The 24217-nt window shown below is 40.0% G+C and overlaps 1 protein-coding gene across 1 annotated transcript in view; it reads left to right on the top strand.

Moving 5' to 3' along the window:
- The window catches only part of LOC146796476 (uromodulin-like), a 583380-nt gene that overhangs the window by 77090 nt on the left and 482073 nt on the right, over window positions 1-24217 (top strand). Inside the window, exons 4-5 of the mRNA XM_085629079.1 lie at window positions 5162-5236; window positions 9224-9379. Of these exons, the coding sequence (XP_085485205.1) occupies window positions 5162-5236; window positions 9224-9379 (231 nt within the window). The remainder of the gene's footprint in view (window positions 1-5161; window positions 5237-9223; window positions 9380-24217) is intronic.

Genomic DNA, 24217 nt, shown 5'->3' with positions numbered 1-24217 from the left:
CTCACGTCGAATTTGGACACAAAGTTGCATTTTGCATTAAGAAACTAGTGGAAAAAATCCAGGAGTACATTGGGGGGAAATATCGCACAGCTATTTTTGTGTTGCTGTACTTAGTGCTATTTCTTAGCACACAATGCATCCTCAGGTCAATTTTGGACGTGCAGGGACATTTTTGTGGTAAGACAATAGCATGAAATGGCACATCCATTTTGTATTTATATTAATCTTTCTAAATCTGCGTGACTTAGACCATACAGGTGATTTCTTGCATGGGAGTATAGAACATGTAATTGATGTCTCTTAGGAGAACTTTCTCTTAACCATTCATTCACATTTCAGAAGACAGAGAATTGTGTTGTAGTTTGTCCAAAGGTGTGGTTCTTTAGTTTCAATCCATTCAAATTTTGTATGTATTAATTTTCCAAAAATAGCCATTCCAAAGACAGCCCATATGTGTTTCGAGGAGAAGCCTCCTTGTCAAGGGTTGTTCACTGGGGAACCGAGGCAAATCTGTAACTGTTTGATCTCACTATACCGCTTTTGGGGAGAATACTATTACCGTTAGGAGATGGCCAGGTTCAACCATGTAGTTTTAGCTTAAACTAAAATAGTTAAAATGTAGCTTCAAAATCAGTTGCCTTTTGGCTTTTCAGTTGGGAAAAAGGGTAAGCGAAATATTGGAGGTAATGAGGAATAACCACTAATAACAACAACAATAGATGGCCTTTTAATGTGTGCTGTAAGTGTAATCACAAATAAGATAGAGCTTGCAGAAAGGTGATTGTCACTTCCATCCTACGATTTAGATACTCCTCCTGTTACATCTGATATCCATCCAACGTTATCTGAGGTTCAGGCATTTTCCCTGAGTGTTGCCTCCATTGGCTTGTCTTCTTATAGGAGACCCAATGATACCTCACCTTTAGACATTGTCTCTTCAACTGATCCTCCTCCATTTATCCTTTCATCAACAATAGGTCCTCCCTGTGTTGCAAAATAAACAACACCCAGCAAGCATGCCTTATGAGGTTCAAACCAGCACAACTTACTACAACAGAGCTGCAATAAAAGTTGGCCCCTGTTAAAGATGCAAATTATGCTTTTCCCAACCCACTCTTCTTCCACCCATGGACTGGGCATCTAGAAATAGCCAATTAGTAGCTGTGTCCCTATTTACTAACTGGCCATTTAGAGGTAGTGAATTTCGAATTTTGACCCGGTTTCTCAAAGCCGAAGGGTTCTTACTATTAGTGGGAGCCAGACCCGATGGTAACACATTTGTACAAGTCGGGGATTCGGATCCAAGTACAAAATACTCAGCCCTTAGTTTTGATAATTGCTCTTCAATAGCCATCAGACACTTGTAAATGGGAAGGAGGATAACATTGGGCTACCTTATTACCTTTATTGAGTGATAACTTTCAATTGAGAGCAGGTAGGGCAGGTCGAGTCTAATGTCTGAAGAATGTAATTAAAAGCTGTCATTAATGCAGATTTTGAGTCGCAATGCTGAAAATGACACTTTTTAGAATGTTGACTTTTCTTGGACTAACCATTTGGTGCCTGCTTCCTGTTTCCTTGGCCAAATGACTAGGTGTAGTTGGTAGTTGGTCTTTGTGAATTGCTTCCAGACAGTGAGACAAAGGGAAGCTAGGTGTTGGTTGGATAAGTCTCTCTGTGCTAATGAGGGGGGAGCTGTCACCTACCACACTTTCACATCACAAAGACTGCCTGAGCACTCTCCTAAAGCAGTTTGATACTAGTCTATTGTGAACCCAGACAATCTTTGGCCAGAACACGGAGGAAGGAAATTCCAAGGACCTCTGGGCTCTGGCCTCAAACATGTTTGCAGGGCTACTTAAGTGTGTGGCACACTAAGTGCTGCAGGCCTTTAATTCACGGGCCCTGTGTAAATCTAGTGCCCCATTACTGAGGACTTACAAGTAAATTACATTTTCCAATTGGGTGTAAGCCAATTCTACCATGTTTTAAAGGAGAGAGCACAATCACTTTAGCACTGGTTAGCAGTTTTAAATTGTGCAGAGTCATAAAAGCCAACAAATATGGGTTCAGGAAACAGGAGTGTGAAAGTAATTCATTTGAAATTTAAGTACAGAGTTCTTCAAATTGCCACTTACACATTGTCTTGGTCAAGCTTTGTTAGTAAATCAAAACTGTGCCCTTTATGTGAAGATGAAGAGGATTCAGAAGAACACTTATTGTTTTCCAGTGGTGCTTACCGGAAGCTTAGAGCAAGATGAATTGTGCCCTTATGCCATTATATGGGTAAATAAAACCTCATAGATGTACTAGGAATATGCAAAACCTTTGCAGCTATGAATGTACTTTTTGCTGATTCAAAGGTTATATATGTTGTCTGGCTGACAACATAAAACATTTTTTAGCATTAATAATGATTAGCTTGAATTATGATTGCGATTTTGCACAATGTTTCCTTTTTATTGAGATGATTTTTTCTACTTATAACTTTGTATGAACTTTTATCAAAATGATTTGTTTGTTGATGGATTTTTTGAAATCTAATTATACAATAAGTAAATAAGTAAATTGAATGAATTAGAAATAGGGTCCTTTAAAATCATTTATTGAATATAGTAAGAAGTATTTCTGACAGCCAGAAATTATTACACTTTCCCTACATAGAACAGCATTTATTTTACTTAGTCATACTCTTTACTTTGAGTGTTACCTGGTCACCCTGTTTTTCTATCAGTGGCTTATAATACAATGAACCTTAAACGCTTATGTTTGTAAAGTATTTCCTTTTTTAAAATACAGTTTATAGGATATATACATATTTGTACCACAGATGGGCTTATTCAGCAACAATTCAATAGCAATATCCAGTCAAGTTGTCAAGATATCCTCAATACTTTTCATTGATATCAATTCAAATAATAAATTGCATGTTTTTGGTCATTCTGAAAACTGGACTGAATGTTACCATTTTATTGCCTGATGAACTCAGCCCTAAACCTTACACTGCTTCCACGTTATCCATGGATTTTACATGGATGACTTTACCTGGAAATCCCTTCTACCTTTCTTATTCTCTCTCTTCATCCTGTAGCCTTCCATATTTATTTAACCATTGTTCACCTTTGCAGGATCTGAACCTCATTATAAAATGCCCACATTATGCTAAACTAGTTACAAATATCTGGTGATACACGATATGTCGGCAATTAGACTATTGTACCCCTTAAGCTTTAGTGGGTCTGAAAAAAGACAGAATGGAAACATCTGTTTCTGACATTGTTTTTCTAAAATATAAGAAGAAGGATCTGTTATGGTCCAAAATGCATTTAGTGGATTACACTTGCATCATTACACATAATTGCAAGAACTGGATATTTTTTAAAAGAAAGAATTGGATAAAAAATCAATGCATTTTCACAGAAGATTGAGCCCCATATTTAGAACTGATTGAAAGCATTCAATGTTACTAAAGATGCTTAAATGTTATATAAGGAAATCCACTGCACTGGACATGTAGCTGTAATATAGCAAATGCCTAAACTTGAATATATAATAAAATGTTTCAAAAGACCTCAATCAGTGCTTTGCAAAATAGAATATGACATGTTTTCTCACTTTGCATCTATTTAATATAGTATGATATAGGTATAACGAGACTTTGTTACAAGGTTATCCAGGTAAAATGAGTAAGAATCCCACATGTAAGAGATTCAATTGGGGGTCCGTTACCCATGCAATTCTGTTGTCTGCCTGCTAAGTTTTTACCGTTTTGCGCTTCTCACAAATTTAAGACGGGATCATATTCCTGATATTCACATGAATTGTTGTGGGTGGCACTTCAGAATGTGTCCTAATGATGCATGAATTAATTTCAAATCTGCTCTAAAATAGGTTCCTTACAACACTGAAAATTGAGGAAGGTTTATTATTGATTTTGGTTTGGAATTATGAGTCAACTTGGAGCCATTACAAACATGGGCCTCATTTACGAGGAAACGACGCAGCATGGCTCTGCAAGCCAATTTCGTACGCCGAGCTGCTTCATTTTAAAGGCACAGGGATGCGCTGTATTTACAGCAATACTGCACATCCCTGTGCTGTCCCCTATGCCAATGCTTAAACAGCAGCCATGCGCCAGTGCAGGCACCCTTGCACCATAGGTGCCTGCATTGCAGGGATGATTGTGGTTGGGCAGGAAGGGACACCTTTCTGCACAAAAACAATCTGGCGGCGTGTTCCTCTTTCTATGTGTGCAGCAGAATGCAGCACACATAGAAAGAGGAAAAGCACGGAGAAATAAGTTTTTCTCCTCGTTGCACCACTCTCACACCTCCCCTGAGGAGGCCTAGGATTCTAACGCATTCCCCGGTTTATGAAACGTTGTAAGTGCGGCACAGTCCATGGGTGTTGCGTAGGAACACCCACAGCAACACCTCTTTCACTCAAAATAATGTGTGAAATGGGGCCATATTTACAAGGTCATGAAAAGCCACACAGGGTGGCTTTGAGTGGCCTTGTAAATATGGGCCAGCACACTGCACTGCTGATACGTAAAAAAAAGTGATGCACTAGCGGCGCAAGAGGCTTGTAAAGAAACCCCATGTAGTTTATTGTCCTGCCTCATCTTCATTAGGGCCTTTCCTCCTTATACATATAAAGTATTCCTTGTGTCTTGCCATCCTGTAAAATCTCAAACAGCAATGGCTTCTCTTCACACAAACATATGATTTAAGAAAGTTACCTGGCATCCTGCCACCATTACTCAACTCTCTCTGGGACTTTCGCCCTGGAAGAAAGTGGTGTATTAGTATTTGGGGTGGGTGGTCGCCCCCCTCAAGGCATAATAACACTAACTTGTCAGGGTGAACCCCAAAGTCACTAAATCAAATTGAGCTCAACACCCTAGTAGTTATGGCACAGAGCAGGAACTCTTAACCTGGAAAGTATTTATTCAGTACTCAAACAGTAATAAAGCCAACACAACAAATAATAAAATTCCCAAACTGAATTATAAAAACACACTACATCATGATAAAAAAGCAGAATAGGGATCACATGCTTCTCACCCTTGAAATTATGCACTTGTTCACTATTTAACCCCAATTCTACCTTGTATTTTGAATGATAAAAAATGTTAATTTTTTTGTTTTTATCCCACCAGATTTACCCAATGGAACAGTTGTGTATCCAGAAGGTTCGTCAACCTCCATGTATAGTGGATGTGCAACATTAACAGGTACATTGTACAATAAACAGCATGTATTATTGTCTTATTTTCCAATTGTTCCTGTTTTAGAAGAATATTGGGAGAGAGGGGTGATAATGATACCACTTGCTACTAGCAGCCAATTTCCATCTGTTAGTCCACATTAAAATGGTCTGATTTCATCACAGTTGTATTAGCATAAAAAAAGTGTGTCGCAACTAGCTCCTCCTTCAGTCCCTTCTTCATCTTTCCTAGACGTGAAACACTCCTCACAGTGTGGTGGTACAAGTGTCTTGTAATTACACCAAAGTAGCAAGGGTCCTTATGTATGCAATGATGCTGATCCCACAGCAGCACTGTTTAATTAATACAACCTACATTTGTGGTCTACACTTGATTGTTTTTTTTAACACGTGAAAAATTGTTTCAACATACTCTTTCATATTTTCATAGAGATTCAAAATTCAAAACAGAATCATCTCCCATGCAGACTTCCATAAATTGAAATAAATAATATTTAGGCGTATTAGAAGTTACGAAGGACTTGATTCACTAACGTTTCCTTTTTGCCCAACCATTTCACATGTGCATTCCCTGCGATTTTTATTTTTTTGAAATGCATAATATTTGAATCCTGTTATTTGCATTTAACTTTTTTTCTCTGCAGAATGTAATACTTTCTATGCCACGAAAAGCCAGCAAGGCCAGGGAGGCATTCCATGGCCGTTGTGTTGGATTTTCCCACACAACACCCATGGATTCTGACGCTGCCCCAGATTTATTTAATCACGTACACCTGGGGCAGCACCAAAACCTTATGCCTCCCCAGAGCAGGAGTAATGAGGAGAAATATTTTTATTTCTCCTCGTTTTTTCCTGTTTCCATGTGTGCTACATTCTGCAGCACTCAGAGAAGAAGAACCCCCCTCTTTGTTTTTGTGCAGGTAGGTACCCCTTCCTGCGCAAAAACATTCCTGCATGCATAACACAGACATCCTAGCACTATGATGCACGGGTGCCTGCATTGGTGCTAGGCAGCAAATTGTGCACCAGTGCAAAGAGAAAGGACAGGAATTCACTGTATTTCATAAATACGGTGCATTTCTGTCCTTTCACATTAGCATAGGATAATGCAGCAAGAAGACTTGCAGCACTGTCATACGCCAATTCCTATTAAATGAGGTCCGAAAGGGCATTATTTATGGAAGACTTGCAGTGCTGCCCTAAACCACTTTCCCATAAATGAGGTCCTAATGGTGCAATGCACAAAGCTTTTCTATAAGTAATTGTGGCTTGCTTCTTTCTTGAAGTGAGTTACAATCCAGACCTTATTCACAAAGTAGTTCTGTCTTAATTCTAACATGCTCAGTGATGGAAAAAAGCTTAGAGAATCAATAATGAATTTCTTCCATCAGTACATTTAATGTTTCGGACTCTGCATGTTTTCTGCAAAGTATATCGTGTACAGAATCATGACTAAAAATATGAAAGAGATAAATTGCCATGAAACTCAAGGTGGCCATGGAGACGTACAGAAATAAAAAAGAAATGAAAACTATTTGAATTTGGTGATGTAGAGCTCACATCTGAATCCAATACTCCAGATAAAACTTCCTTAATAATGTGTACTCTGGGCCTCTTTTCTGCTATGTATTTCTCCCCTTGTCATTCCAACATCTACATAGCACAACTCAGTATCTTGCCACCTGGTCAAGACACATCTGCATTGTAGAACAGGATGACATTGATGCACCTCTTCCTCCTCGTAGCCTTAGCAATCCTTCTACTACTTTGAAACTATTCCTTAGTGGCTTCTAAATTCCTTTACACTATAGCCTTATAGCCCGCCTTAGCGGGCTATAAGGGCTATTAAAGGCCCGCTGCAGAGTTTAAGGCCCGAGCCAAAGGCAAGGGACTTTAACAAGGCAGTGGGACTTTAATTGCCAGTATAGCTCTGCTACGAAGGGATATAAGGCTATTAGAACATTCTGCCACTAGAGGGCAGAATGTTCTAACAAATTACACAAAGGCTTCAGGGAGCGCGAGGGGACTGAAATCCCCTCAGGCTCCCTGAAGCCTTTGTTCACAGCCACAAAGAAACATTGGAATGTTGGAGCTCCGGTCTTATACCAGCCATTATAAGCCCGGAGCTACTCCATTGTTTTCAATGGAGCTTCCAACGTTCCAATGGTCTAATATACCTCATTGAATCCTTAATTTCCATCTGCCAAACCTGAAACCACTCATGTAGGGTTTGTTTAGTTGTGGCCCATTTCATTAACTCCTTTTTGGGTTTTGACGACATCGCAGATGCAGGTCTTCCCTTCAGATTTGATTTTCAAGATGTTTTTGTTTTGCCATAATGACCTTCAATCATCTGCATTTATTACCATGATTTGCTCAGTGAGTTTATAGCTCAGTTTAAGTCGCACAACTTTTATTACTTACTTGGGAGCCAGGATATGAAATCATGTTCCTTAACTGTTAGTGTAGCCTATTCAACAGTGACAAGATTTTATAAAACTGATTATGGTTGTCAAACATGTCATCACCCTTCTGACATTGTGCTGCAGAGGAACCTGTAACCCAGTGTTTTTGTGGCTTTTGAGTTTTCTTCTTTTATATGGGACTCTAATATTTACTCCAGGGCTGAAATCAGAATTATTTTCTTGTAGATGCTACCTTCCTCTTCACTTTGTTTTCTTAATTTATTGTTTCCTCATAAGATTGTACAGATTTCTGATTTTAAGGATATTCACAAAATTAGCAACATTTCTCAAATAATTAAATTAAAATTGTGGGAGTCCAAGTTTTTTCCACCTTCTCCCTTCTTACTGCTTAGATTATCCACGGAATGGACAATCCACAGAAATTATTGTGTTGGTAATGTGTACAGTTGGAATGGGTTGGAAATAAGACATTGCCAATTATTGACAGATATACCATTAGCACCCCTCTAGGTCCCCCCATCTCAGTTATGGGTTAGGTAATCAGTTTTCCAGGTGGCAAAGGCATGGCCTACACTAATGCCAAGAACATTTTTCAGAAGGGCGCTCATCCGTGAGAATGGTATCAAATGGCAGCCCTGCTTCAGGTGGCCCTCCTTTGCCATCCCCCTCAAGCCCAATCCTTCTGGGGAAACCAACCTAAGTATGATAGTGTGTCCGAGAGCAAAGGACCATATATGTTTCATCCACTTGGTGAGGTCCAACATACAGTGTACATTAGTTATCTTTTTTTCCACAAACAGACCCTTTGTTTTGCAGTTTGCCTTCAGGTAAAGTACTAATATGTCAGCCATGCCCGTCTGCCATGGTCGACTAGCCTTAGTGTTTTATTTCTCTAAAGCGGCTCTTACCCTAGAGGCGGGTTCTGCCTAAGAGATACAAGACTACAAGCTCTACAGTAATTTGTAAACTTGGCTTTAAATGAGACTGTTTCATTGTATTCTTTACCTGGAAAACATATTTCAAAATGTAGAAACTATTCACATTCTCCTCTCCTGCCATCCTGGAACCACATGTACTCGTGGATATTGTAGGGACACATTTATAAGTGTTTCGAGTTTTGGAATGGCCATGCAAAATGTATGTGAGAAACCCAAAGAGGTGTGACAAAGCGAGTGTTCCCATCTCTAGTTAAACATGTACTATAGCTTAAAAATCCTGTATGCCAGCAGTTTTTTTTTTATGGTGATAAGTGTAATTTGTGATCAGAATAATTCACAGTTCCTGATTCTGTTAATCGAGATTATGGTATTCCAATCTTAAATTCGACCTTTTCTGCAGCTGAAATGCAATTCAATGCTCACATTTGTTATACATTGGTCCATTAAGTTGCAAAATATTACCATTTGTACATTGCTATAATTTTCAACAGAATAAGAAATATGTATCTTTATAAAGGATCATGGTACTTCTTAGATAAGAATATATTAATATAATTTCTAAGTCAGATTTTATGAAGCTTTTTTTAAAGAAATTAAATAAATAAATATGAACATTTTTTGTATCTTCAGAGGGATCTTCGCTGACATACTTGGTTGATACAACTGGGTCTATGGGTGACGATTTAGAGCAGCTGAAGGTGGTCAATAGCTGGCTTCTGGGCAGAATAATAAGAAAATTCCCTTGTGGTATACGCACGTACACTATGGTGGAGTTTAATGACCCAGGTAAGTTAGACTTGTGTTTTTCAAATTGATAACACTGCTCTTAATGTATATAGTATCTCATGGAACATTAGTCCACTCTTTTCAATGAGTTAGACCACACATCATTTTGTTCTTTATAGTAACAGTGGTGCAATGGCCCAAGTTATATAATTGTAATTTGTTGTTGTTAAATGATTTACATTATACTGCACAAATTGAAGTCGGTGTGACTATATGTGCACCTTTATGTACTCATTTGGGTGTCAGTAAAAGTGTCTATCACTGCCAAAAGTGGACTATATATAATATATTGTCGGTAAATGTGGATACATGACGGTAACATAATAATGGCACAATAACAGAATATTCTGGGCGTTCCAATGGACATGTGGATGACCCTGACATAATAATATCCTATAAGTAACTTATTGTGGGCCTTCGGTGGATATGCTGATTAACCCTACCCAACAATCTTTATGGGCAATATTGCTGTCATTCCTGCATTTTCACAAACCTCCAGATTGATGATTTGAAATGAATCACTGCAATTTAACACTATATTTAAAGCTGGTATTTAACGTATGATTCATGCTGAGTTTGGGAGACTGCATGCAGATTTTGGCATTCTGATACCATAAGTTGCTTGCTGCTGATCCAGCGTTTCAGGAACTAACAAATGTTATCATCTGGACTCAAATTTAATACCCTACAGTCCCTTTCACGCTGGGTGAGTTTAAATCAAACTTACCAATTGGTTCATCATTGTTTATCCTTTGCTTTGGCGATGAACTCTTTATGAGTTAATCAGAGGTCGGCAAAATAATATTAGAATCTCAAAATATCACCCTAGAAATAATCATTCCATATAACTAATAAAGACTCTAATAAAGCCAAACTCATTTGTAAGATATAATGCTTTATCTAAATAATGTGATTGCTCATCAAGTACAATACAGCTCAAATCATAGATCACCGCACAAGAGAAAATCATTAGCAAAGATAAATGCAGTTATACATCTCAAATGTCAGCGCAATGAGTGAGTGGATAGGCGTAGAGATGAAAGAATAAAGAATAAGACATTTGCAAATAAGTTATGCAAATTCAGAATATCAAACTAACCAAACATCTGAGGTTCAAGAAATCTGAAAAGCTACCCTCTTGCCATGAGAGTAAGCTAAGCCCGTCAAGAAGAGTTAATGGACAAAGTCAAAGAGTCAGGATCAGCAGAATAACAGCCAGCCCATAGAATATAGGAAACAGCGTCACAGCTTTCTCCCCTCGCAAAGGTGGAAAATGCGCTATAGCCCCCCGTACTAACTAATAGAAGTTATACCATAAACTCACAAAAGTCCAACCCCTATTCTATCCACCCCACATAGAGAACACATTTTATTGGCTAAAACAAGGGGTGTCTGAATCACACCACTTTTGACATGTCTTCATTTTCAACAGTTCTTTGTTTTAAGCTATACAGGTCATTCAGCCTTCTGTGGTAGAACTTCCATATCAGCCTTCCCCAACTCGTACATATTCCTCATTCAGGCAAAAGTATCAAACTGAGTTACAAATGTCCTCATGCCTGCTCTGGAAGGAAGTTCCGCTTTCGTTGTATTCATTTTTTCCTCCACACAACCTTGGCAATCCTGAGAGGCACGCAAAGAACTGAACACACAGCTAAAAGATTCTGAGGCCTTCTACGCAGAGCAGAAAAGCACGTTCAAGGGAAAACAAATACATGTGTTATTTATCATTTTATAAAACTCTACTATTAAACGCACTTTGAATGCTTTCATTTGTTTTCTTTTCTTTACGCGCTGCACATTGTTTTTCTAACTTTTAGTGAAAAATAAACTCTCGACTTTTGACAATTTTCTACATTAGTCATGTTCATTTGCAGCCCACTCTAATACTCCCAACACACGCTTGCACAGTTTTCTTATTTTATTAGTTTCACGCATTTTCTTGATTAGCATTTATCACACAGAGGGGTTCAATCCGAGCAGGTTTTATTTCAAGAAAATCCTGCTCAATCACTGCCATGGTTGGTATATCATGATTGCATGGATACATTTTACCATCTATGTAGATATTGCTTTTATTGTATTATAACTGGTGCTCTCTAAACCCTGGGCATGTAAGATTGGTGTAATTTGCCTGCTGTCTGATCATGCAGTCTCTTTGTAATTGATCAGTAGTACTGCCATGTATGCCTGTATGGTTTGTCTCACTGTGCTGTCCAGGGCTTGTGGTGGTGACCTTTGTATAAACTATAATTTGTTGATTATGTCTGTTCCATCTAGAGTCCCAGCCATAGCATATGACTGAGAGTCTACTAGGAAGGGGCTAAATGTGAAAATGGAGCGAACAAGATGCTCTCTGCATTTTGAAAACTAATAGGCTACGTGTGTCTACAAAACCAAATTTTCTTTCATGATTGTAATATATGTAGCCTGTTATCCAACTTTTGGGGGAAATAACAAATCCACTGTTTTGCCACTATTATTTTAATGGTTTCTTTGAGAGTGTATTTTCCACCACTCCTCATGGTGGTAAGGCTTGCTAAGCAAGTTTTAAGTGTTCCTTCAGAGTCTACGGATTTGTACCCAATTTATGAGACAATTGTGCTGTACAATGTGCCATAGTGTCTTGTTACTTTCCAACCCTTGCTCAGGGGGAGACCCCCCAACCTTTCGCAAGGAGTTCTACACCTTCACTTCACTCACTTGCTTCATTCGAAGAAGGGATTTACGGCCACAAGTACCTAAATTCAACTGCCTCCACTGTCTCACTATAGCCTACAACACTTGATCTGCATGCAGAGTTAAGGCAATGATATTCTCTTGGAGGACAAATAAAATGCAGTGATTGGGCTTGGAGTATGTGCTCATTGGACACTAAAAGTAAGTATTAAATGAATGCTAATAAATTCAGCTTTCTTTATCAAGGTTCTGAGCACCATAAAAAGGATACAGTGAACACCTAGACAGAAATGTATGGGTCCATCCACAATATCAGTGCATTACACACTACAGAATAATGTAAAGTGGAGCAACAGGCACTTAATTAAAGGCCACAGATATCTTAGTAAAGATAGAGCCAATGTCAGGAAAAAACACACCACTGAGGAATTCAAGAAAATGAATTGGATCACAATCACTTGGATGAAGACATTTCTAATGCACTATGAGGAACTATGAGGAACAATGTCCCGATGACGCACACATAGTTTTAGTAGGAAAGTTTTATGGACTGTTGAATACACAATGTAACTTCTCTGGAACACCATGTCTACCGGAACTTTTAATCTCCAGCCCCCTATGTGAAGTTACTACAACACAAGCTGAAAGTAGAAGCTGATACAGAGAGAAAGGGTCAGGGGAAACCTGCAAGAAGGACCCTGTGCCAGACACTTGAGAGGAGGGAACAAAGGTCTCTGAAGGTTGCATTGGGGATACCTCCACTCTGTCCCAGGCAAACCTTGTTAGTACCTTTACTAGAACAGGCAAAGGGGAAAAATGTACAGAAATGCTCCAAGACCTGGGGTAAGGGTTTCATCTGTTCTACTACGCGTGGATATGGAGTATGGAAACAGACAGATGAGAGAAGCTCAGTTGCTTCTGAAGCAAAAAATATTTATCCATTGGTTCCCTCAGGCTAATAAATTTGGTGCATTGCAGGGTAGTAGGGTACTGAGAATAGTAAATAGCAGCAGTCACAGTTGGCAAGCCCAATTACCCTTCCTGTTATTTTCACTACTGTTTAAGCTGCTCTTTGCCACAAAGCACATATCTTTTGCTTCAGCCTCACCAGAGATAGAACTTTTATCTTCATATCTGTTGATATAGAACCAGACAACCTGATGGTCCATCCTCAGCAGTAGGCCCAAAACCTTCTAATAATTGGCCAACCCTTGAGACTGTAGAAATGGGTAATAGATTTAGCAATTTGGTTACTTCAAAGGCCTCCAAGGTCTCTCATTTCCTGTGAACCTTTCCTCCCTATCCTTGCTGATTCGTATTGGTGGTTCGTATCATTGGCTTGAGAGGATTTCATTCACTCTGTTGAAGAGTTGGTTCTTCAATAGGCCTCATTTCATAGCTTCTTGGATTCCACAAAATAACTGCATCATGATATTATACTACTATGATGCTGGAAACCATTGGAAAACATACAAAAAAGGGGTTTGAAATTATAGACATCAATTTGCAATCATTCACTGGAAACCGCAAACATCTAATCATCAGGGTTAGGAACCACTTGTACTTGTACTGTCACTCATGCAGCACTGCCACCAGTGATGCCAGAACCTAATTGAGTAAGTGATCAACTGACACAAGACCAAGTGCTAATTCCTTGAAAAACACAACATATGGTGATGAACAGCATTAATTAACAAGTCTCCAAGGACCAGAAAGGCCAGGAACAGCCTACGAAGGGTTCATCTTTAGAGGAAGAAATAGTCTAAACTTGGTCACTTCCTTGAGTGCATGAAAGAATGCAGTCCTCCAGTGATCTTTTAGGTTAGAAATAAAGTGACATGCATCCGTTTAATTTCTTTCGTTTGTAGGACTGGCCAAATTTTGTTATTTCTCAGGTCTGACTGCACAACTTTAAACAGTTTTTTTCCTCTGCAATACACATTTTGGACAGAAATTCATCAAAGGTGATATTTTACAAAAATGCCCCAAAGTACCATGCAGTAATGGTTGCAGATTATCTGGAAGATCCACTGAAACTGATATTTCCCAGTCTTCTACAAAAGAACTGAAAACACTCTTCTATGATTTATTCCTAACTACACTTCCTAACTACACTTTTTCTTTGAAGATTTTATAGGTGACTGTTTTGCTGGCATTGCAAGTCTGCTTGTATCCATCCTCCAAAAAGGCCACTCAACGTTTTTGCAATGCCTCCACTATGAGTATCAACAAATATGGCACCTTAACCATTATGGAACATATTAAACAAGTGTTTTCATAAAGATTGCACAGGTCCCTAAACCGATTAAAAAATTCAGGCCGTTGCAGGTACACAACATAGTCATTTTCTCATCTTTGCATTGTTTTGCCTTGTATAACCCAGTGCCATAAAGATGTTTGATAACAAATGGCCTCTAGGAAATCTAACTTGAGCACTCCCTAGAAACTCAATAGCTGTTTTTGCAAGGAACCTCATTTAGACAGACTTCTTAATGGTCTTTTAATTCTCTTAGGATTGTGGTGCTCACAGCTCTAAGAAATGGTAACAGAACACATTCAGGTAGGGCTCTTCACTGGCTTCCTCTTCCAGGACACCAGCACTTGCTTCTTCAACGAGTTCGGGGACAGGCAGGAGCATTGGATCACAAGCTCCAAGTTCTTCCAAAGAAATGACTATTGCCAGAATAATGATGTTCTTAAGTTCCCATGAAGACACGATCTGTTGGAGGTGCTGTACAACCTGCTGTTATTATCAGGTGTTTGGAAATGCCTGTGTCCTCTTTCATCACTGATTTCAGATTTAGTGCTTGGATTTTCCTTTACTACTTGTTATGGCAGGTATCCTGCAATGGATCTGCTTTCGGGACATGGGACACCTGGCACTAGAACCTGTTTCTAGCAGAACACACCATTACAGTATTGTGGTAGCAACGTCCCCACTGACTTTATAAAGCTTGCTGACTACCACCATGAGCTGACTCTTTCCATAACAACAATTCCCATGTCAGGCAAGAGGAAGCAGACACACTGACCTTCCATAGTACGGTTTTTCCAGTGGTCCTCTAGACACTAGTGGGAGTTAGTTGCATGGTGCAACTATAGATGAATAATGACAGGTGAGTACATCCAATCATATGAATAATGAGAATGTGCTAAATAATATTAATAAAACATTTACATTTTACTCTATCTATCTAACTGTAACAGGGGGCATTCAAAATTGTTTATGACAAAGACAGATAAAAAGAAAATGCAGTTTTAGGTTTCTGCTCTTTATTGTAAAAGGGCAGAGATAAAAAAAAAAAGATGCAAAGTCTACTGTGCGGACTCACTCTCATATTGAGTAAGCACTAAACATCCCCTTTGCCTTTAAAAAAACAAATTCCTGGCTTACCTATATATTTATCAACTGTGTCATCGAGAACATTTGGTTTATTGTACCAAGATTTTTCCAGGCATATGCAACTTAGTGAGTGGATGGAGGAAAGCTAAGGACAGTTATGCACAAGAGTAGAGTTTTCTGTATTGAAAATTAGCTGCCACTAAATACTGATATTGCTGTTGTAAGCCTCATAAGAAAAGAAAATACAGTAGCAGATTTTTGATACTACCCACAACAATCAACATATCACAGGCAATGCATTATTACTCTCTTGAATACAATAAAACTAACACATGCACAAATACACACGCAACATGTATTCAAAAGTCTTGAATGAACATGGAATCCAATCCAGTGAAAGGTGATTCCCAAATGCAAGCCCACAATGTAGATAGATTAATTGTATATCAAGGTTAAGCACAAAGGTTTGGACATGAAGACCTCTTGCAAGTCTCTCCAAGATGCCCCTATAGTAGTTGATGCATGGACTGCATACTTTCAAGACAATAAAGCATAGCAAGAATCGTCCTAACTAACAGTTCAAAGTTGATCATAATATTAACTTACGTCCCTTAGATTACTATTATGATCAGATTTGAATATGGACTTTCCAACCGAAAAGTATCAGAGTAATCCAGATGCAGTCATAGAGCACAAAGTCCACACAGATGGGAGCATTGTCTCTGAGTGAACACAAATAAAAAAAAGGCAAGAGTGACCAGATGGAAAAAAAGAAACTACCAACAGAAACTAATGTCTAGTATGCAGCAATACCATGAACTAAACCTAAACCTAGTTCCCAGAAGCAGAAGTTACCGAGATACCAGGCTGATGTCCCTTTTAAAAGAAAAAAAAAAGAAGAAAATGTTCTCCTCTTGGCCATTGAAGAGGACCTCTAGAGGGTGATAGCATTGCATAAGTGCAGACAATCAAAAAACCATTGGAAAAGGAGAATGTCTACATATAATAATCAAATTACTAATAATTATTTCTATAATCACTTTTATTAATTAATAATACATAATACAACTATATATATTTTTTGCTTTAGGTAGGATTTTAAACATGGTAAAATAATTTATATGTAATCTATTTTTTCAAAATAGATGTATTTTAAATTTAAATTAAGTAAATAGTGCTGTAGCATTCTTTCATAAATCTGAAAATGTAATTTACATTATCATTCAATATGAAATATGTTTACATTTTTAAGTTTAATAAACGTTTTTAGTTTTCCCTATATTTTACTCCAAGGCGATATATGCCACCAGGTGGTGCTCTCTCAATGGTAAAGTATAGGGAAAATTAAAAAATGTATTAAACTTTGACAAATGTTAAACATATTTTCATTTTAAATAATACTGTATATTATTTTACACGTGTATCTTAATGTAAAACGTATGTTTGAATTAAATATTAGAATAATTTAAACATAATATGTTAAATTAACATTATGTTTTTAAAGCTTTAATTAAATTATTAAAATAGTTCATCATATACAATATTTCTTTTTTAGTTATATTTATTTTGTTACCATTAAATTAATTTTATAGATATTTTTTAAAAGCTGAAATAAGTTAATTTAATTTAAAATAATTTCCTGTGGGCTACTATTGTAAGCACCTATCTCCATTATTTTCTGTTGAAGGGTGTTGCAGTATCAGTGGTTGTCCATGTAGGGTGCTGGACTTTCTACTGCTCCTTTTTGCCTGTGGTAACTCACACTTGACACATTTGGCTTAATGCACTGTTTCAGAGAGTAGAGATATGTAAGTCTACACTTTTGAGTAAATTTACACTCATAAATGGAGAATAGCCAAGAGTAGAGTAAGAGTAAATTTTCACAAGTAACAAACTCAAATGTGTAAGTTACCTCTCTGAATAGCCCCAGTAGGTTTGTGAATTGCATTTAGGTAGTAAGTAAGTAATTATACGTTATGTACTACAACATGCAATTTGTGAAAAAAGCCTGTGGGTTCTTACACTCTAAGGTGCCGATTCCGATCCGGGTCGGAAAGCACTCCGACCGAACCGGATCCGCATTGTTTTCCGACCGAGCCGGAGTCCTGTCCGGGTCGGAAAGCACTCCGACCGAGCCGGATCCAGAGTGTTTTCCGACCGAGCCGGAGTCCTGCAGTCCGACCGAGCGAGTACGATGCGGCCGTATGCTGCCGGACTCGGTTCGGTCGGACTCCCATAGAAGTCAATGGTAAGGGTGGGCGGAATTTGTGAAAGTGCCTTTCGCAAAACGGCAAAAAATCTCCGCGATCACGCGAAATTTCACGTGATCGCGGAGATTTTGTGCTGCTTTATTTATATCTGTAAAACTTACAGATATAAATAAAGCAGGTGCCCGAGTTGAAGGTCAAATTCAGTATAAGTGCTTCCTGTTGAGGTTGAATTTTTGGGACCGGACTGGAGCATCGTCGGGCCAGAATGAATCCTGCCCTGCATATTTATCCAAGAAGATGCCACCGTTTTGTGCAATACCTCTACTCAACGAGCTACGAAAGGCCAATTTCCACCAGTGGAGGTTTTTCCAAAGGCTTTTTTTTTATTTAAAGAGACTGTGCAGATTAAAAGATTATTGGAGGAATTTCTTCATAAAATCAAGACTTTTTCGAACTGTGTGTTTAGTGTGCACCTGTTTCTAAAAAATGGATCTGGAAATGTTGCAACAAAAAATAAAATGTCACTTCCTGTTGTATCTGACAGAATGAAAAAAATATTCGCCTTGTTATTAACGTTCTGTTTGTTTATTGTTTTTTCCCCAAGGGTGTGTAACTGCTTAGCTTCAGTTCCGAACAGCTGATATTTTACAGATAACTTGATAGAGGGCTTGATATGGAAATTGCTAGAATGGTGCTTCTTATTACGATCCCAGCTCTTTTGTGCAACGTCTCAATGACCTTTCCGGGGACAGTGCATCAGACATTCCTAAAGCTCATGCTGGAAGAAATTCAGCCCCCGTTGCAGAATCAAGGGCACCTGCGCCAAGCCTGCGTGCCTTCCGCTGCATTGTAGAGAATCATAGATTCACGCATGACCCAAAAGAGACAACATGACGGTCACGTTTTGTAATTAAAATCACCATCATTTATCTTTTGACAGAGTGTTCAACTGTTCCTAGTTTCTGGTTAGATCAATAAATATACATCTATCCCAACATGTATATGTGTCTGCACATTGTTGTAATAATCCTAATGGTGTCGCAGCGCTAGCTTTTCAGTACAGGACTGACTGCTCAAAGAATCAGTTCACTAAACTCAACTATAACATTACACTTCGGCAGTACTTGTAAAGCATATGTTCAGAAAGGCCTGGAAACGTAACGCCAACATCTTCAAAGGCCCGCTTAAGGTTAGGGAAGGGTTCGGTGCCACCAGGACTGACCAAAACCGCGACGTCCCACACTCCCGCCGCCATCAGGTGATCACCGGATAGGGCGAGAGAAGGGCACGGTGGGGGCCCCGGAAGGTTACCTTAGAGTCCTTTCTGCTTGAATCGTTAGCACAAACAAATCCCGAGTTTTCGCATCATTTGTTGGCTTGAATGATGGAGGCAAACATTACCGCGCCGAGCGAGGCCTGAAACGCATAAGTGAACGTCTCTCCACAGCCTGTGCGGCCCACGCTCAGACCTGACAGTACTGATGCGCGAGACTGCAGCCATAGACGACAGACGTCAACTGGACCTGGCGCCAAGTTGAGTGGGTTCCTTCAGGGACCTCTAGAAAAGATTGCTCTTTCTAGAGCTCCAACCCTTTCAGATCAGAGGTGCAATAGCGTGATATACATATTTTGAAGTGCCTTAACACGTCCTATCCTCCTCAAAGCACTTCGAGAAATTATAAACATACAGAAATTATTAGTGGGAGTAAGACATAAGCCCAACAGGTTACTGGCACTTCACTGACCTGACCCTAACAGACCTTTTAGAGGTACCATCCTGTAAAAATACTTTCACAAATTTTAGATATCAGGCTCACCACGCTGCCTCTGAATAGCTCCCAATGGCAGTAAGAATTTATTTACAGCTTAGGCCTGGGGCAAATTATATTTTGCACTGTCTTTGAAATGGAAGAGATCAAACTGTGTATGCAGCCTGCAGACTGCAGCACAAATACAAAAAAAGTATGTTGGGAGTCGGGACCAAACTGAATTTGTTCATATTTTTCTGTATTTACATAATAAGAAGCAGTTAAATAATTTTGTATTGTACTGTAAGTACATTTATGTAGCGCTTAGTACCCCTGCCGAGGCATTAAAGCTCTTTACACAGGGGCGCATCCTGCTCCCTAAACTCAGCGTTAGCATTGTTTTCTAGTTTTAAAATGTGAACCATGAAACTAAGTGTGAGGCCAAATCAGTTCACTCCATTTTTATTTATAAATACTACACAAGTTTGGAACATCTGTGCACTGTTCTTCTTACAACACGAGCAGCAAGATGATTTCTGTGAATGCTTCGTCCATTTTGCACTTGTGCAGTTTGTATAAACTGGGTCCAGCGGTAATAACATTCTGTGATTGCACATACAATACATTTCACAAAGATGGCAAAAACTACAGCTTAGGGGTGTCGGGCAGGATCCTGCATCTCGCACTGGCAGAGGACACCTTGCACCCTGGAGGTGGCAGGAGGCAGCAAGGCAGAGAAAAGATGGACCCTGCTGCTCCTCATGTCAATCAGCGGTGTTGGGTTCCATAAAAATCCGATTGGCCGCACTCTGCTAGACTCTGGCAGAGGCGCACTCGCTTATGCTCACTTCATGGACCACAATGCTTTGGGGTAACACGCTGGTAGGACGAGCAGTGTGCGACCAATTGGATTTTTGTTTATATTCAGGCTCCCTTGAGCCGGTGGGGCTGACGAGCTCATGGTTACACACCTGCGTGCCACGAGTGGTACCGGACCTGAGAAATTTTTTTTGGCAGCCTACGCAGCAACCCTACACACATGCCTATTCCCTGCTGATGAGAGGCAACAACCTCGAAACACGTGTCCAGGGATGGCCAACGCGACATTGATTTTTGCTTAAGACTCTGGCAGAGGCGCACTCGCTAATGCTCACTTCATGGACCACAATGCTTTGGGGTAACACGCTGGTAGGACGAGCAGTGTGCGACCAATTGGATTTTTGGAGATTTGTGTTGGGTTCCGTGACCCATGGTGGACACCGTTGGGCGAGGCAGACTTTATGCCTTGAAGATGGCTGCACACTGTGATGTGGCACAAATTGTATGATGATTCTGATAACTAAGGGTGGGCGACAACTTCCGTTCCCTCGCGGATCGCGGAAGTTTCGACATTTTCGCATACCGCGCGGAACGCGAAAATGTCGAATTTTCTCAATTTCCGTGAGCGGAACGGAAATTGTCGCCCACCCTTAGTCAACGGGAGCCGGTCGTGCGACGCGTACATGGGCTCCCATTGACTGAATGGGTACGTCTCGCGCAAGGGCGCCTCCTACAGTGGGTACGCGTTGGTGCCACACCGTACATGCCTGTGTTGGGGGACCCTTGGGTCTCCCCCTGTGTCCGAGTGGTAGGGCTGCGGTTGACAGGGGGTCCAACGTAGACCCCCAAAGGCAACCACCTAGACGTTTTGCGAGCCGGACACTCCGGCTCGCACAGGCTGTCCGACGCGTGCATCGTACCGACTCGGTAGTAAATTGCATCTGTTGCACGCCAGGGTTAGCTTACGACCGAGACGTACGGAGCGGTTCGGACCCGGAAACGACTCGGTCGGTGAATTTCATGTAGCTCGCATCGTTCTTGCTCGCTCGTACAGCTGTACGAGTCGGGCGGAAAACACGCGTACGGCTCGTAGTTTTTCCGGCCGGATCGCGTTCAGTGCCCTTTCGACCCGGATCAGAATTGGCCCCTAAGTCTTTCCTCAATTACCCTTTCTGTGATCTAGTGTCAAGGCCTCCATCATCCTCACATATCTCCACCACTCACACTTTCTCTCAGCAGACTTTAAGTGATTTGATGTGCTGCTGACAGGCTACAGATGCTTGCTTCAATCATTTACAGTACTTAATTTAAGCCAGTGGTTGTCCACTCATTTTTGGGGACCAACACTTATTGTTCCTCGTCAGACATTTCCCAAGATCAAGAAAGGGAGCAACTAACAAATGGGAAAGAAGGAGTAAGAGAAAGACAGAAAAACTGTCACCAAGGGAGCAAGTAGAACCCTGCAAGAGTGAGATAAAGGCACAGGCTACGTCTAGCAGGGGTTTAAGGAGGCCTGAGGTGGATTCAGGACTACGCTGACTTGCTATTTGGCACACTGACATTTAATCATGTCAGCTGGACTTCTGAGCAGCGCTTTGGGCACTGGCACTAATTATTTTACAAATTAAGCACTGGTCATTTATGCTTTTCTGGTAACTGTGTGATTTGGGCTGGGTGGCTTCCTGTAAAGAGCCACTATGTAGGTGCCAATAATTCAGTCCCTTTTAAATCTCAGCTCAGTTGCTATTAGAATCAATGAGTACCTCAGTCAAATCCTGCAGTGTTGATAGACAAAGTTAATAGGTGCTACCCTGGCTCTGCCCCAATGACCTTTTCATTCCTTCTTTCTTTTTGATGTTTCAGACCACTTTCTTTCTACCTAAATACCTTTGAGTACTGTTCAAAATTTCACAAATCTGCTGAAATTTGGCCAAATGTTCATAATCTGGAGGGAACTAAGACATCTGCAGGGAAATAATAACTCTGCAATGGACTGAGAAATCTTTGTTTAAAATGTGGGGACTGTCCGGACCCAATACTCCTATTCCTATTCTTCCTCATCATAGCACCTATACATTAGAAAGAGGCCATCTTTGAGACAAGGATCCCTGCTGCTAGTGCATAATATGCTTGCCCTGCACACTCAAGGTGGGTGGCTTTTAAAGGGGTGCATTTTAAAAATCTCCACAAAAATAAGCAATCTGTTCATTGAGCCAAAGACTACGAGTTCTCCTGGGTAGCTTCAGGATAATGACCAGAAAGAGTAGTTTTAGGAATAATGTCCATTACAAATAAATGATCCTGGAAGTTCCTCAACATCCCTTTTCTTCATCATTGCTTAAAATTGAGACATACCCAAAGGGAAACAATTTACACCCCAGTAAGTGTTTCATCTTTTTAAACATCTCATGGTCTGCACACAAATTAACCACCAGTGTTGGAAAATCTGAAGCCACAGTTTTCATCCATGCCTAGCATGGGCTCTAGGTCTAGCCACACAAGTGGGTCTATGTCTCTGTCAAGGGAAGTGTGGGAAAGCTGGGTAGACTTTTGTGGATACCCACATATTCGAGAAGATTCATTAAAAAAAATGTGAGGAAAAAACCCTGGGCAAGGCGAGCCACAATTAACCCTAGGAGAGCTGATCGCCCAATGCAAGCAGCCCATTCGGCCTCAACTGAGAAAATAAAACTTCAAAAATGAATTGGTTACCATGTAGGGTTCAACACCTGCATGAGTGACCAAACCCTCAAGGCCAAAAACATATCTCCCTGGACCCTAGTGAGGATTACTGGTCAGGGATCGCTGTCTGGCCTTTTATGAGAGACATTGCTTGAAAGAAGAGACTCTTCCTTTTCAAACTACAGAAGTAGAGCTTATGACAGAAACGTCTCATCAACTGTACTAAAGTAGTTAACAAGCTTTATCTTTTTCTTCTTGCCAGTCAGTGCCTTCGCTAAGGCTTCTAAAAAAATTTAAGAGTAAAGAAACTTCTTTCTTAGAGTACTTTGTGTGCTTCCTCCAATGCATTTAGACAGGAGGTGAGAAAGATGAACCAGAAGAGCTACTTTTGCATCTCCAAGAATACCTGACTCCTTATGAGCATTACTCAAAGGGCTGAAAAGAGAGCTCCACATCTGCACTACAGTCCATAACAACCACCTTACCTTTTTTCTGAGAAAGAAACAGTATGAATCACTTTGGATTCCTGACTGCTACTTGTATGTGCACAGGAGCCTCTGTCCCATATCTCTCCTGACCATAGGTTTTAGCCTATGATCATCAAAGCAGTGGAGAAAACCTCCGACCTGAGATTTGCACCCAGGAGGCTCCCATATCTCAAATCAACTTTGGTCACTGGGGCCAAGACATTAACAGTATACCATTTCTATGTAGTTATGTATCTATATATTTTTGGCTTTACTCCTACTGTAGAAAAAGTAAAAAAAAAAAAAAAACACCTTTGACTCTCCAATGCATTACTCTGTTTTACCCGATACCTTTCTCAATATATCCTCTACCTCCATTCTCTGACTAATCTAAAACCTCTATGATCTCCATAATAAACCTTTCTAGACTCTTCCCCTCTCTAGCCCTCCTTGGCCCAGCAAAACCTACTTTTACTACTATGATCTCCCAAGCAACCTTCCTATCCCTCCTTTGACTCATCCAAGCCCTCATTTTACTACTATGATTTCCAAAAATCCCTTTCTAGAGACTCTTCCCTCCTCCATCCCTCCTTTTACTCATTCCAAGCCTCATCTTACTACTATGATCTCCCAAATAACACTTTCCAGACTCTTCCCTCTTCTATCCCCCTATTATCCTATTCAAACAAACTAACAGACTTGCATGTCCACTGCTCAAATAAACACATATTTCCCTATACTAATCCACCATCAATTCTTTTTGGGTTCCGTAGTAACGCGTGACTCTCTGAAAAGCGATTCAGTGCCTTGTTAGCGTTAGTAAGCGCTACATAAATACATTTACAATTAAAACAGAGTGAGTCTAGATCCTAAACAGTGTAAAGTTAGTG

The sequence above is a fragment of the Triturus cristatus genome, chromosome 10 (genome assembly GCF_964204655.1).
Source record: "Triturus cristatus chromosome 10, aTriCri1.1, whole genome shotgun sequence".
Taxonomy (NCBI): Eukaryota; Metazoa; Chordata; class Amphibia; order Caudata; family Salamandridae; genus Triturus; species Triturus cristatus.
The sequence above is the reverse complement of the archived record's forward strand: the minus strand, read 5'-3'. Positions and strand labels throughout refer to the sequence as shown.